Source organism: Anopheles nili, chromosome 3 (genome assembly GCF_943737925.1).
Source record: "Anopheles nili chromosome 3, idAnoNiliSN_F5_01, whole genome shotgun sequence".
Taxonomy (NCBI): domain Eukaryota; kingdom Metazoa; phylum Arthropoda; class Insecta; order Diptera; family Culicidae; genus Anopheles; species Anopheles nili.
In genome coordinates, this window is record NC_071292.1 from 70560757 (window position 1) to 70576858 (window position 16102).

General features: G+C 47.2%; 2 protein-coding genes and 1 non-coding gene across 3 annotated transcripts; 2 read left to right on the forward strand and 1 right to left on the reverse strand.

Annotated features, from left to right (window-relative positions):
- Window positions 1–1739: 1739 nt before the first annotated feature.
- Trnae-cuc (transfer RNA glutamic acid (anticodon CUC)) lies at window positions 1740–1811 on the forward strand. Its single transcript has one exon. It is a non-coding gene; the product is annotated as a tRNA-Glu (tRNA).
- Window positions 1812–6401: 4590 nt separating this feature from the next.
- On the forward strand, window positions 6402–7340 carry LOC128726256 (MIT domain-containing protein 1). The gene is made up of 3 exons (XM_053820054.1): window positions 6402–6531; window positions 6642–7080; window positions 7145–7340. The coding sequence occupies exons 1-3, from the start codon at window positions 6402–6404 to the stop codon at window positions 7299–7301; spliced, it is 726 nt and encodes a 241-aa protein (XP_053676029.1). The 3' UTR covers window positions 7302–7340.
- Window positions 7341–8988: 1648 nt separating this feature from the next.
- Window positions 8989–9660, reverse strand: LOC128726562 (uncharacterized). Its single transcript, XM_053820377.1, has one exon. The coding sequence runs from the start codon at window positions 9658–9660 to the stop codon at window positions 8989–8991; it is 672 nt and encodes a 223-aa protein (XP_053676352.1).
- Between the last annotated feature and the right edge of the window lie 6442 nt (window positions 9661–16102).

Below are 16102 nucleotides of genomic sequence, written 5' to 3' on the forward strand. Positions count from 1 at the left end.
CAAAAATAAGAGCACTGCAAGGAGTCGATTTTTCCCAGCAGACCTGCGACTGCTTAAGTGCGCCTACGTCATACGGGTGGTAGCTGAGTGGGGCTTTTGGCAGCCCGGAAAAGCCCGTGGAAAACACCCCGGACCCCGGTGAGGCAAATGTGAATCCGGCGTACCTTTTAGCAGGGGATAATGCACGGATTGATAAAAGATTGATTGATTGATATTGTACTTGTTGTCAATGCGGGTTTTGAAAGGAGTTCCCTTTCCGCCGCGCGCAGGATCAGAAGGCCCTTTTCGGCAAAAAGGTGGAAAACCCTGGTTGCGGTTTTCTCCTTGGCTTGTCAACGATGATAAATTGGTGCGTCCCGATTGGTGTGCGCTCGATCCTTATCGGATTGGCCACAATTTTCTCGCACCCTCGTGCGTGGTGTTGCTTAGGCTGACCATTACACATGCAGGGCTTAATTCTTTCCCACCGGTGACCCGGGAAAACGACAGCCGATGTTCCTTGACCAGGCCCGTGGAATGCGTACGATGCCGTCAGATTCTTTTCTCCGACGGCTTATGTTGATGTGGAGGGTTTTTTTTTGCACGCCAGGAATTAGAATTTAGCGACGATAAAAAGGGAAGATGAATAACAAGCTAAGCATTCTATTTAGCACGTCTTCGTTCGTAGGGATCATTGATCAATCAGGGTAGGAATTTGAGGAACGTGCCATTGTTGGAGATTGCTTGGGAAAGCCTCCATACAATAAAATGCAATATGATAATTTTCAACCCCATTGAAACGTATGCGTTCAACTGTTTCTAAATCTCCCGCGCAGCATTCATCTTAGCAAAAGGGATGCACAAGTATTTTCTCACAACAGCACTTAGTGGAGCATTACTGCAAAAGATACGAACTGAAAATAATGTATCGCATTTCGAAATTGTAATCCCTTCCGTAAAATAGTGCACACGTTTAACAGCAAGACGCTACCGCTTGGTGGAAAGCTGACAGCGCCAGGCACATCCATTTCGATGGGAAACTTTCTTCTGCCACCAGACGCTGCCAGGACCAGGACGGATAATCCATTTCACTTCATGCCACAAAACTGCTACACGCGCCGGAACTGGCGGTAAAAGCCATACGAGTAGTTTCCAACCCGCAGCCACGATGGCGGTTGCGAGCGATGAGAACCCCAACGAATGTCGCTGTGTTTCTTCCTTCTTTTTACCGTTTTCGCTTTCCCAAACCGATAAAACATGGCACGCGGGCTGGGGAAAAAAATTGCCAGCACAACGAGCAACGAGAGCGCATCGGACTCCATCCATCTATTTATCTAATGAATTACTTATCTGGATGTTATCCCATTTCGCCGCGCATGGCAGGAGTCGGCTCCGGGTGCCTCCCGTGCCTCTGCACAGCTCATCAATTTTACCAACGTCGTCGTCGACGTCTCTGTCGTCCTTGTCCATCGCAAGTCACCGTCGACGGCGACGGCGAGTTAAGGCTCGGTTTATCGTCGAACCGAACGGAGGGGGCCGTTAAACGGAAGCTAAGGACGAAAGGAGATTCCGGCTCGCCAACGGATGCGGTGATGCGTCGTCGGTTTCAATTACGGTGGGTAACTGCTTCGACATGGAAGAAACATGTTGAGCAGAAAGAAAACGGCTCGCATAAAGCACGGGAAAACGTAAAACTAAATTAAATGTCTTATAATTGATTCACATTGGCTGATCTTCTACGATCAACTTGCTCGTACAAATCCCATATTGTCTAGTGGTTAGGATATCCGGCTCTCACCCGGAAGGCCCGGGTTCGATTCCCGGTATGGGAAATGAGCGCTTTTCTTTTTTATCCTATCTCTTTTGTGTTTCTACTTGCAACAAGTTGCAGTATTTTTAGTGCAAAATGGAACGCATTGTTCACATTGACAAACATATGAAACGAGTTTTTCGCCCTTTTCCGTAATCGCATCGCACGCCTCACGTAACATCTTAAACGCTCCCAGGGCTAGGCGAGTGTCCACAGATTAATGGCGAACTGAGAGACAGATACGGCACGAGCATGGATGGGCCAAAAATAAACCAATCCACCCCAATCACCCGCTGCCTCGATCGTTCGCGTTTTTCCGACGACGAAAATGCCATCACGCGGTCAGTGCGAGCCGCCGCCGATGGTGCTGATACGACGCGACGATGTATTTCCGTAACGCATACACTTATTTCAATCCGCCATTGGAGCGGCATACGAGCGCACCCGTTCGGCAAACACACATCAGACGAAGGACGCTAAAACCTCAAAATATTGTCCTACGTCCGAGCGTCCTTTCCAGGACTTCCTGCGACTCGATACCAACCGAGATCACCGAACGGATGCCGTCTCTCGGTTACGATAGAGAATGCACACCACGGGAGATACTATCGGGAGGAGGTCCTTTTTCCTCGAACTCAACCGCCATGAGGCCCATCCTTACCGAGCCTGGGATTGTCGCGGTTAATTCAACATCAGGCGTAGTCGGCACGAGAAGCAGCAGTAAAAGGATGCGTGGAAAGGGCCACAGCCACACGACGAGGAAACAGGAAAAATAGCCACTCGTACATCCTCGGGAACGGATTACGATTTAACGCACGCCGCGCGGCTACGCATCGCTTCCGATTTTGTCGCCATCTCTTGCGCCGTGTCCTTGCGTCCGTGCGTGTGCGTATGTGGGCCTCCCTTTCATCCCTCTCCCTACGCAGCATCCCGCCAGCGGGCAGAGAAAAAGGATGGAATTTGTTTAATTTAATTAGTGGCCAGTGGCATTCCTTGGATATTACAGGCTCCGTCAACCCTCCCGGCCATGGTTAGTATTAGCAATAAATTATAAGCTTGTTGTCCGGGGCTCGGTTTGTCGCTCGTTCCGGGTGGCCATTAGCCGCGAGGGATGTGGCGAGCGGAGCCGGCCCATAATGTTGCGGCCGAAGCCACCCCCCGGTGGGGTGGGATGGATGCCGTCGATGCTTTGATAACAACTTAATTAATAATCTGGAAGTGAATTTGAGGGAATGACCTTGTTTATCTTCTGGAGCCTGCCAGCTAGCTCCCGTACCAGTGGCCAGTGTCTTGACCGGTGGGCAGCCTACGCCCGAGTGGTAGGGTTTTCATTCGCAAGCGTGCCCGGCGGTGTGAGTGAGAGAGGGCATAATAAATACCCCGAGATTAGACGGCGGACCGGACGGGCATTTTCCACATTCCTGTGGAATGAAACTTTTCAAGAAAAACCCTTCAGCATGGCCCCGCCGCTGGCTCGGGGACATTTAGCAAAATGTCACATAAAACATGGCCACCGTTGGGGGTGAGTCCTTGGGGGTTGTGGGTTGAGTCGTGGGGGTAAAGATTTGTCGCCAAAGCCGGAAGCCATTTGTCGGCCGCCGGGGGTCGATCGTTTGCTGGATGGGAAATGTTTAATTTTGCGATGTCGTATCGAGCCGCTGGGTCTCATGTGTTTGCGCGCGTTGGCGAACGGGCATTGATGAAATTCATTATGATCGTCCTTTTCGGGGCGTAATCAAAGAGGTAAATGAATACGATCAGCTTTTCTTTGGCACGGGCAACAATTATCCGGACAGCTATTGCACAGTAATTGATTACGGAACGGAATTTCGACCGGTGGGTAGGCCGATTATAAGCGGCAGAGTGAAAAACGCATCACATTAACGTGAATAGGAAAATGAGACCATACGCCACGAAAAACTATCTGTCCAAGAGTTTAATTTTAGGGCAAATTTATTTGCTAAATATGGCTACATCAATTACAAGGCACAATTAGGGAGAAAATCAAATAAAGAAACGTTTTTATACATGCCATAAATGTTGTGAAAAATGGTCATAAGCTATTTATTTTTACTTTCTTGAATCATGCCACTCCCGAGGGCTACCGTATGGGTCTAAGGATTGCTGTTTGAGAATTTCTCTTCCTTTACAATCGCTTCAAAATCGTGCCTTGCGTTAAAAAATGCCTTCTCACATTATGCCCTCCAAAACTGGCCAATAGGACTTACTGGGCTTATATACCTAGAGCGATACAAATATTTCACACCGATGCCACGTTTCGCATCATCAGAGCCACACCCAACCAAAGCATTCTCAATCGTGCCGTAATCCATCACCACCATGATGGATCGCTTGCTTTCTTCCCACCATGGCCGCACAACTAATCCATCCCACTCTCGGATCACGCCGCGGAAGGATTCTCGCGCATTCTCGTCCTTTCGCACGGCCGTATTCATATATTACCCAAAACGATGTGCCAATCATCCCGAGAATCGACAATGGCCCTGCAGCACCGGCAGATAGCCGTCATTGTCCATGCATGACGTAAAAAACATTCATTACCTGCGCTGAAGACGCCCCGAAATGCCACCCTCTTATCGGTGGGGGTGGAAACCCCAAACAGATAAATATAAATACGAGCCCGCCCTGGGTGAGCTGACGCAACCGCAAGGTGGACGACACCCTGGCAACTCAATTTACCACTGCAAAATGAATCGCCCAAGCGCCAGAGTTCGTCAAAATCAATTTATCACCATTGGACCAACGGTGGGGTGGAGCAACAACTAGTGAAGTGAGGCGTGGGTGGACCTGGAAGTGGAAATACAAAACAAGCCGCCACGGGTTCCGGCCGACGCTAAGCCCAAAATACCAACAAAAAACATCTCAACCGGACCGCCGAGAACCGTGGCCACTTTATCGGAACCTTTCCATCAAATGGACCGTGGCGGCATTGTTCGGGAAAAGGATTTTCTTCCAAGTGTAAATTAATCATCCTGCCAGCCCTCGAGATGCCAGCCCTCACCCGGTTCGGTTGCATCTTTTCTTGCGCTCGTCTTTTTCCTAGGAAAGCGGATCGTTGAATTGACCCACGGAAGGAAAAGCGTCCCGAATGCTGGGTCGAAAATCCACCGCCACCGGGTGCTGTGAGAAATTGAATCCTCTTTATTATCACCGGCCAGAAATTACCATTTCTTTCGCTGCCGATGGTCAGCCCTCCGAGCCGAGTCGCACCTAGGCCCAAACTTATTGAATAAAAAAGATATTACTCAATATCTACGTCGTTCCTCTCGAACCGAAACGGGGTCGATATGGGGTCCACGTTCCGATACCGGGCTTTGTCGCACGCGCGCCTCCACCGGGCTGTTGCCGGCGGAAAAACCCACAAGGATGGTAATAAAAATCCGACGGAGAAGGCGCATTCATCCCACCCAACGGTTGGGATAGCCCACACTGGGGCCGGGATCGAATCGGAGCGGAAAAGGCCAATCGGACGCAAACAAATGAGAGGCAGAAAAAGTTTCCCGAAACCATTTTACCGTTTCCGTGTCTCGGGGTCTTAAAAATAAGTCATTTTTTATTTCCACTACCACCGTCTCTATCTCTATCGCTGTCTTGTTCTCACTTTCTCCCTAGTATTCCCATCTTCCATCTTTGGGTTGGGAGCCATCGCGCGGGAAAGCTAACCTCCAGGTATGTGTTTGCGATTGGTGTTTCCCTTAGCCTAGTTCGTGCTGTGGAAAAGGATAATGCACTTTTTTCTGGCCCTGTGCTTGTTGGTGGCCCTTTTTCTTATCTAACTGTGCGATGGGTTGAAGAATGCCTCAATTTATGTTGCCAGAGCCCCTCCCGCTGGGACGGGTAATGTCTGTCATCAAAGCGTTTCCGAAACCCGACGTTTCATTCGGATTTAGTTATCCTTCTATCATACGCAGCCGACCGGTAGTTTGCGGGGTGGATCCAATAGCTACACCAGCGTGTAATAGCAACCGTCGTAGCGTAATTTCATGCTATCTTATTTTCCAAAACATATATGTTTCTTCTTTACGATGCGTCTAGCAAACGCTTTGATTCAATTCGAAACACAAATGGTATATTAAGTTAGAGATCTGTTCTTAAATTTACAATAGCTCACTTGATTTAAATACTGTCGCCATATATTCTACAAGTTACTGGATAGTATTATAACATTGAAATTTTCACGGATGTGGATCCAGTTCTCTAGCAACCAATTGTTGCTATCACATGATTTGTTTTCATCAACGAAAGAATCAACAACCTATGCTCACTAGACTACGCATAAGAACAAAACATTTTTACGATAAACAACCATTCGAACGCATGCGTGAAATTCTCCTCAGAACATGTGCTTGCCGAGCGAATGGCGGTAAAACATTCAAACGTTTGCATGCTTACAATAACTGCTCGACTTTCTCGAGCAGTTTTGACAACACGTGTTCGCCGTCAAAAACGCGCCCTTTGATATTGTTGTCAAAATGGACAGCTGTTTTTGCGAAACTTTGTTTACGTTCGGAAATGTGTTGCTCCGTACGGCGGAGGAGGAAACAAAAGACTGTTGCTTGCAGTGAAAAGTGATAATAGTTTATTTATCGTCATGGCATCATCACCACTGATGGCCATTACGCTGCTCACGCGAGCAATCGAATACGATGTTATTGGCCGAAAATTGGAAGCGCTGAAATTGTACCAAGACGGAATCGAATCATTGCTCAAGGAATCTAAAGGTAAGTGTTGAGAAACGAGATCTGAAATACATCGCAAATATGAGTCACCGGTTGTGTGTTGACACTTTTTTCCACTTCACTTGCCACATTGGCATTCTCCTCAACTGCAGCTGAAACAGATGCACAAAAAAAGCGTCACTACCAAAATAAGATAGTTGAATATATGAATCGCGCTGAACAGGTGAAAGAATTGCTCGATCGGATCAAAAATAAAGGTGTGATCAAGGACAAATTTCACATAGTAGACGACTCTACTGGGTACGACTACCATCGAATCTTTAATAAATATTTAAACGATAGCGTACGGGAAATTTTAATTGAGGAGCCTTACGTGCGTGACCATTACCAGATCTGCAATCTCGTAAGGTTCTGCGAATTGGCCGTCAGCAGTTGCACAAATCTTAAATATGTCCAGCTGATGACAATCAAAGACGCGAAAAACAATGATGAACAAGGTCGAGCGTTTCACACGCTGGCAGAAAACTTACAGCAACATGCCGTAAAATTTGTGATAGAATACTCTGAGCATATGCATGACCGGCAAGTAATGTGAGTAAGCTACTCATATTTGTCCCAAGTTTCTTCTAACGCTTGCACCACCTTCCTTTTCCAGCTTAAGCAATGGCTACATCGTGAAGATAGGCCGTGGACTGAACTACTTCAAGAGATCTCCCAGCAACTATTGCCTCGGAGCCTTCAGCTACAACTTTCGAAAGTGCCTGGAAACGAACGTGGACGTGTTCTACTGTCCGGAAAATGATAAATCATGACCCGAGTAGACGCCTCAGACGATGTATGTACTTGAGTGAAAATACGAAAATAAAAAGTTCGAATAAACATGGCAAAGCCGTCCGCTGTTTGTGTACGCCGCGTCCGAAAGCTCATCAATAGCACTTCACTAATTGCCAACACTAAACGTTGCAGAGATTTTACCCTGAAGCGTTCTTTTCTTGGTGAATCGGGAGGGTATTTTCCTTTATTTTTGCTGTTTCCTTCTGTCGTCCTTTATACTGCTATCGCCCGTCTGCTCGGTGGAATTCGATGGCTCTTGGCCGAAGTTGATTTTTCGTCCTTCGGATGGCTCATTAATTCGCCATTTCCACCAGCCGCCGCTGTCGCCTTCTTAGGCTTTCCTTTTTGCTTTAGCATTCGCACCGTACACCGCCGCAGATGGACATTTTTTTGGGTCCTCGAGACACGGACAGTGAGCCTTGCAAACGTTTGCCGGCCCCGCCAGGAACCCGTGTGCCAATCCGCACTGCAGTGGCGATTGTTTGTGTAATAATTCATAACTAATGACTAAAGTTGATTGAACAAACTCAGTCATGGCCGTTCGGAGCTGGAACTTTCCTTTCGAACCCTGGCCAAAAACATTCGTTTCGTAAGCATCATTAGTCGGTTGCCACAAGTAAGGGAACCAAAGTACCTTGTACATGTTTTGGCTAGAATCAAAGCAATTTCCAAATTAATTATACTAATATTAATTAGTACAAGTATATTAACATTGGTTTTTTAACATATAAAATATTTTGTAGATTTAGCAGTATATTTTATTAAAAAAATGTAATAGAAATAGTCAATTCTTTTCGTATTTTAAATGTACTAAGATAAATCAAACAATCGATTGAAGCGAACATTTTTCAGCAAACTTGAAAGAGCTATGCTTCCAAAAGTAGAGACATTTCCACACTGCGGAACAACCTCCGACACGGGGAACCGTTGCAAACGAAAACAAATTCATTAATTACAATCGCAAACCATCCCAGCCGTTTTGCTTGCAGTCAGTAGAACTTCAGAACGGAGCTCGGTGCTAGTGGCCTGTCTGGGACGTTTACTTTTGCCGGTTCCGGAAGAGACATAATGAATTATGGCAGCGACAAGCGGTAAACAGGCGCTACTAAAGGGTATCCTTGGGAAAGAGTTTTCAACTGGTACTGCAATCAATTTCCGATTGAACATCCAAGGCGTCCAGAACGCAAATCTGCTTCCCTTAGTATACGATTGCATGGTTTGGAATGATATATTCCTTGCATTGTTGCAGATTGATTTTTTTCTAGATACATAGAATTTTGTCTGATGATTATCTCGATTGTTCTTATTTTAATTTATCGTATTCTGTGCTAAATACGAGACGTAAACAGATAAATGGACAATCATTCCGACGAGAAGTAAATCCAGCGAACAATCCATGAAAAAAAGGAAACGGAAACAATAACACACTGATAGATGATAGGAACGCTGAGCAAGTCATGTTTCGGGTTTCTTTATTCGCGTGAATGGGAAATGGAATTCAATTCATACAACACACCTTAATATTCTCACCAATTTTCTCCCTAAACACAACTTATGCGCATAACAAGGAACAACAGCACTCTATTCCACAGTCCAGTGTTAGGTGGGCAAGAAGAAACGCACTGAGCGAGCAATTTTGGTATCATCCTTATCCGCATTCGCGCTTCAAACATACCGAGCGTACGTGCTCACGACCGGATCAACTTCCGGTGCCGCAAACGAACGCTCTCCGACCGGGTTGCGATACTGGTTCAGAGACAGAACACTGACACACCTCATATCCACACGTTCACCGATGCGAGCCGCTTCCTTGCACGTGAAATCCGCACTCACTACCCGAAAGCGAAGCGATTTTCCTCGTGCCAGCTGAAATTCCATGAGCTTCTGGCCAATGGCTCGACGCCGGAAGTGTGGTTCTACGGCCAACACGAACACGTGGTAGGCACGGCGTGATCGAAAACGCCCACAAACATCTCCGGTGTGCTCGAGATGCGCAAACAACCGCAACGTTTCAGCCCACTGATGCGATCCTGTTTGTGGTACCGCCGTCAACAGATCACCTGCCGTTGTTGGCTTCACGCAGCGCGCGATCGCAACACCAATGATCCTCCCGTGGTCTTCCTCGATCGCCAACGCGGCCATACCCTGCTGGGCGAAGGATAACGCATGCTGGAGCTGTTCTTCTGGTGGTCCTGCTCCGGCGATCTGCTGCTCTCCGGCGTACGATCGACTCAGCAGTTCCTCTGGGTAGTAGAATGATAGCAGGGCCTCTCGGATCCGATCGCTCTCACTTGGAGCCGCAATGCGGTACAGGATCTTCGGATATTCTCCGTTCATCTGGCTCAGTCGGTTGTGGTTCTGCAGATGCTTCCCGAGATCACCGATGGATCATTTCACGTACGAAGATCACCTTCAACCGGAGGCAGCACCTTCCAGGGACTGTTACTGGCGAATTCGTTTGGCAGCATGGCGCTATGATTCTTTTTACTGCGTTCGTATGCAGTGATGTGGTCGATTCGATGCAGAGTAGTGCACCCTTGTTTGGCGTGGGAGCCTTATCGCTGGTAACCGATAAAGGGAAGCAATAAAACGAACACAGCGCAAGAAAAGTATTGTAACCGGTCACGAGAAACATGCAGAAAATGAACAGCGAAAAGTGGCTGTACATTAAGAACGAATCTATTTACTTCTTTGCTAATAGGTGGAAAGCATCTCTCTGCACCTTCAATAATTTACTAGCATACTGTATAAAATTCACAGTCTCTCTACCAGTCAGTACCATACTGTACAGTAGCGTACTGTTCACGCCAGGTGGTCCGTTGTCACGCCAACTGATAAGCATTACTAACTACACTCATTTCCCTTTCCCTTTCGATATTTTGCGTGTATTTCTTTCCCCCCTCACATCATGAGCTAACGTTCGAAACATTCCCTCGTGATATGTTTCGAAACAGCTTGGTATTTGAGCGCGACACAGCCTATGCCAGCAAAGCTACAGGCAGCATTAATTAATTTGCTATGGAGTGGGATAGCTGTAGCTTTGATAACCGGAAACTGAACCAGCAACTTAGGCTAGTGGTTGTTAGTAATGGGCAGCAAATGTTGTTGATGGTTTGCGGGAAAAACAAGACTATTTCCTCAGTATACTTACATACATGTTATTAAATGAAGATTTTGAAATTAACTGTTCAACTTTGTCCTTACAAGAGTGTTATAGCTGATACGACGTAGAACGATAACGATGTTTGTGTATAAAGCTCAACTTACCAAACGTACTGTTGCCATACATGATCATGATCATATGGATACGTATGATAAATTCCGTTTTCACGTTATCGCTTCCTAAATTGGTTGCATTGTCCTCTAAACATTTAATGAAGATTTAATGCCAAGCCCAAGCTTTGTTTTAAATGGCTTCCCCTTCTTTACACTTTACAGCACCGCCATGCTCCGTCCCGAGTATTGTCGTTTGCAAAAGTAAATACATCGCAACATGATGGGAATGCTTCTCAAGCTTGTAATACAAAATTAATTACACGAGAGGAGTTCGCAACTGGTCGCCTGGCAGCTCTCAACGACACTCCAGAGCGCTCCAGAGAACAGCGGGAAAGCGCTTTAAGCTCACCCCAGTCGGTTCCAATCTTCCCGACAGCACAGTACGGCAACCATGATAAATAACATAAGTCACTGGTAAAATAACATTACGCTTGCTCCAGTCCGCCCGAGAGAACTGCACCCTTTAGCGATGGCCCCGGATGCACATGCACCGTGAGTTTCTTTGTTTTTCCTGCACGACTTCCCGGTTCTTGTTCGTTCCGTCGAGCGTTAATCTCGTTCTTCGGCTCTAATACGGCGAGCATAAGTTCAGTAAGCGTGACACACACACACACACACACTTCTTGACGGGTGAAAAGGGGTCGCTTTTGGTGGATGGTAGAAAAAACAACGTCCCCGAGAGTCCCTGCTCGCAGGATGAACAATAGTGCTGCACATGCACACAACCACACACACACACTAGGGAACGCAGCATAAACAATGATAATGATACGGACTGCCACTACTCGACAGGGAACCGGCTGCGAAGGGGATGCTTCGACGTAAGCCAGCTTCACTTAAACGTTACCACGACCGGATTGGCGAGAGGGTATTAAATTTATCATGATCATCGTTATTATCGTTATCGTCGTCGTCGTCGTCGTCGTCGTCCTCGCGGCTTCGTCACTGCTGACAACAAAGACAATTCCTTTCGTTATCCTTGCCGCGTTTTTTTTTCTCTTTCTCTCGCTCTCACTCGCGCTCTCCTCTGGCATGAGCCGTATTTCTAATCTCTATCATTAATTCAATTACAATAATTGATTCCGTAATTATTTAAAAACGTTACTTAACGCGGCCGCCGGTTCACGGACGACTCGCGATGTCTTCAAAATCCGTCGTCTTCCGCCCGATGCTTATCAGGACGCGCTCCCGCCGAAGGGTGGATGCTGGAACAGCATCGGCGTTGTGAAAACTGCGCAATCCTTTGACCCGTCTGGCATTCGATCGGACTTCGAAAACTTCGGGTTTCTTGAGCACGTTTTCCACCGTCGCGGGAAAAGAGTTTCGATTACCAGCGAAAGTGAAAATGGTTTCTGCCCTCCCGGCGACCTCGTTTCAAATGACACCGAATGGATTGTGGAACATAAATTCTCAATAAGACTAATTGTAATTAACGAAATCGTCGGCGATGGCTGCAGAGCAGCACAAAAGGGGTTCGAAATTGATATTACCTCGTCGTGTGATTTTTGCGGGGCCCGATCCGACCCGGCCACTACTGTCTGGCTTATGGAAATGAGTATACGCAGGCTGCAGTGGGTTTTTTTTCTTTCCACGCCACTTTCGACCGTAGCAAGGGCGCGTGCGTTTCACCTTTTCCTCCACACAACCGCCACCAGGGTTCAGTGGTTCATCAGCATTTCCGAAGCGAATTTTCTAATACAATTATGGAGCGGAAAATTAATGGCCGTCGGCGGCACAGTGCGATCCGTCCGGGGCGCGTCTATTCGCTAAGATTCGCGCCCCCAACACGCCAAGGTTAATGGTGCTGCGGATGTAGCGACTCAAGCCCGGCTCTGAGGTTAAGGTCTGCGAACAAGGCACATAAATCAGGATAAGATTGCATATATTTGGGAGCGGAACCCTCGGCATAATCCAAATAAACTGCCCGCCAGGAGATGGGTTTTGTCGCAGCGAGCCGAAAGAGTTGCAGGAAAGTCAATCTTTTAGCAAGGGCAAATGCTAAACAATGTCCTCGTTCCAGCTTCGGTTTGACTGTTTTCCATTCCTTCTGCAAAATTGCCAAAAGGATGAATAACATAAAGGCTACGTTTCTTCTTTAGATTACCTGTATGATGAAAAAACAAGTGACTTTATTGTGCAAGCAAGTCCAAAAACACGATTTAAAATGCCAAGGATTGAAAATCTGTAAAATCAGCACAAGTTTTCACCAGACTAGGCCATTTTTTTACTATTTTCACAGACGTTTTCATGCAATTTCTCACAAAAAACGACATTTTCAAAGCCAACCAAATCATGGCCTGCTTGAGCAAAAATCCGACGCGTATAACACCGAAAAGCCCCACCGCATTGGCCACAAGGCTTGACTGATAGCCAAAAACCTTCCCCGCAGACAAATCGGCCTCATTTCTTTCCGGAAGTGAGGAAAACATTCCACACGCCCAACCCACCAGCCCACCGGGTGGCGACAAACACTTTCCGCGTGCAAAGAACGCGCTCATCCCTCAGGGCCGCCGCTAGCAAACAACCGAAAACCACGTGAAATGCTAAACGAAGAACTCGCTAGTAAAGGGCTCGAGACGCAGGACGTCAACAAGCAATATTTACGTAAACAAACCGCAACGAGCCAACGATCTCGGGTTTGGGTTTTGCGCGCCGACCAAAGGAACTATTTGCCAAAAATACTTCCCCAGTTATTTATTGTCCCCGCCATACGATCTCGGTATTCAATTTGTCAACGTTCAGTCGCTGTCGCGGCCTTTCAGCCGTTCTTCACGTCCTCCAAAGCTGCTAAAGGAGGCATGAAAAGCCGCACCGTACCGTATATTGAATCCGGTGCGCGGTCGTCGAATTCCAGCATTTCACTTCCGATGCCCAGCTTTTACAGCGCTAGGAAAACTATTTCCATCGCGTTACGCGCCACCCGAGCAGTTCGATTCGAGCAGTCGGCTCACGATTCGTTCGTGGCTTGGCAGCCACGGCATTCCTTGCCGATGCCGAGCGGCTTTCCGTGGAGTCCTTGGCCGGGAGAAACCTCCAGAATCCATCGATCTAACGTAGAACGTGGTGGCTTTTGCAAACCACTGACAAACAATGCACTGGCCCAATGAGTGATTTTATGCTTCATCTCAACGACTGCAAGAGACTGTTCTCCTGTGCCTGTGCTAGCGCACCACTAGAGGCTGTAAATTTTTATTATTTTTCAAACTAATGGTCAAGACGGGATCACATACCAGCCATGTCTATTTGCTTCTCGAATGCACTTTGATCGATTAAAAACTGATGCCAAATGTGAACTAAACTAAATCGCTTAGATTGCGTTCTTCAAGAAGGTAGTGTAAACTTTATATTGCTATACAGAAATAGATAAAACGATTTGTATAATGGAATTTGTGAATATTAGAAGACCTACGATGCATGCATATGCAGATCAAAACATATACGACAGTTGGAGTAAAAGGCCGTTTTAACACACATCCAATAAAAAATAAATTTGATAATGTCTCAGGGTTAGCAGCACTTTTAAAATAATCAAATCAACAAATGAGCGAACAAGCTTTTAAACTACCCCGACGAAACCAAACGTCCAACAATCAAACAGGCAATCTCTTTAGATGGCGCCATCCTAAGCGCGCCGTAAACGCTTCCTTTTTATTCGGCAATGCAAACGCTGCAATTTGCACAATTCCTAGGACCATTTGGCTCGGCATCTGGTAAGTGAGTGTTTCACTTTTTTTTTCTACGTCCAACCATCCTCCCGAAACGACCGCCGAAATTACATGCAGTGTACTACATATTCCCGTTTCCGGACTCGCGACCTCTCGCCACGAGTCTCCCGAATGGAGACGACACGACCCACAGCCCCAAAGGATACAGTGGCGGCAAAAAAAAACTCCCCATCGTCAACGATGTTGACACAGTATCGCGGCACCCAGGAGGACGCCTCGAACGACGAATGGCACTGCGGAGTCGATCAATTTTCCCCCGTTTCCACGGGTTCCGACGTGCCGGAAGGACTTCCCTCTACCAACACAAGGCGCCCGTAATGCATCGCACAAGTCGAAAGTGCATTTTCGGTAGCTTGCTCCCATTTGTTTTTGCGTTTTCGTGTGTGTATGTGTGTTTTTTTTTTGGTTTCTTCAGCCGCACCGAACGGACAAGGTCCCGAAACGCCGTCGCCTTCAAGTAACGACACACCATTAGGAAGACCAGGTGACTAATGATGCTGACAGACATTCGCAACAGCGGAATTCGAGTGGAAATAAACGCTGTTTTATCTTCCTCGCCGGCCAACCGGGGAACGCCCTGTATTGGGGCCAGGACTGAGACCCACCAAGGCAGAAGTGGGAAAAAAAGAACGGAACGATGAAACCTTCCAACTTTCGGCTGCAGCACCTTAGTTTTTATGGTAAAATTATGCACCCTCCACACAACCATGCGTGTGTGTGTGTGTGTGTGTGTGTGTGTGTGTGTGTGTGCTCACACATAATGCATAATGCCTGGCAGGACCGCCTTCGTGCCAAAAGCCACAACCCATTCGCCCAGGATGCGCACCCGTGGATGCAGTGACGTTGTTACTGTGCGAAGCCACTCGTTCGGAAGCACCTCCTCGAGGTGGGTTTTAATTTCGGTGCCATAAACCATGCGGCCGGGGTCACGGGGCGTAAGAAAGTGCTGAATGAACCTCGCAAACAAACAAACAAACAAAAAACACGCGAATAATATCAACAAACAACTGTTAAGCTTGCACGGTGGCGACGTTCGGCTGCCAAAAGCCTTCGGTTTGGTCTGACAAAAGCCGGCCATCTGCGCGTCTGATTTGCAGGTCTTTGTCGGCTCCGGGATGCCGCCCGGTTAACTGCAGTGGCGTTATTGCCGACCGGTTGAAGCGTCGAGGTCAGATCTGACGATCCACAGCTTGGCGGCGACTTGTGTGGCTATTGGAACGGAACGGCTCCATATTCCGTTGGGTATTGGTGTCGGAATGCGTGAAATATTTGCACCGTGTCGCACCGGAATGGGATACACTTTTGGTTCCCGGGCACACGGTGGAAGGTTTTTGCCAATATCCTGCGCATCTGAACATACCGTACCGGAAGCAAGACAAATGTCCATGCACAGACGCCGTTTAGGACATCAGGTATTGATAGTTTAATTCAACGATTTTGTTATAAACCAACGCACAATAAAGACCCGCCGACAGCAAAGAGAACAACTAACGCCATATGCTGAAGATTCAACCATGAATATCCGGATAAATAGCAACCATTTTGTGGTGGTCCATAATTTACACTTTGCTTACAGCTTTTTACGAGCTCCCAGAGGTCATGATGCGCTAGTTGGCAACAATCTATTTAGCACAATTTGGAAGCATAGTTTATTACTTACAATCCACTGGTATCCTGTTGTTAGAGCAAAAAAAGCCAGAGTTTACTGCACTGTTCAACGGCTTGCAGCGAAAAAGGGAAAGAATGTGAAGCGATTGCTTACAACACGTTACAGGACC

Excerpts from the sequence above, each read along its gene's own strand:
- LOC128726256 (XM_053820054.1), top strand. The coding sequence starts at position 6,402 with ATGGCATCATCACCACTGATGGCCATTACGCTGCTCACGCGAGCAATC. Across the intron at positions 6,532-6,641 it reads ATTGCTCAAGGAATCTAAAG|CTGAAACAGATGCACAAAAA; the intron begins GTAAGTGTTGAG and ends CCTCAACTGCAG. Across the intron at positions 7,081-7,144 it reads ATGCATGACCGGCAAGTAAT|CTTAAGCAATGGCTACATCG; the intron begins GTGAGTAAGCTA and ends TTCCTTTTCCAG.
- LOC128726562 (XM_053820377.1), bottom strand. The coding sequence starts at position 9,660 with ATGAACGGAGAATATCCGAAGATCCTGTACCGCATTGCGGCTCCAAGT.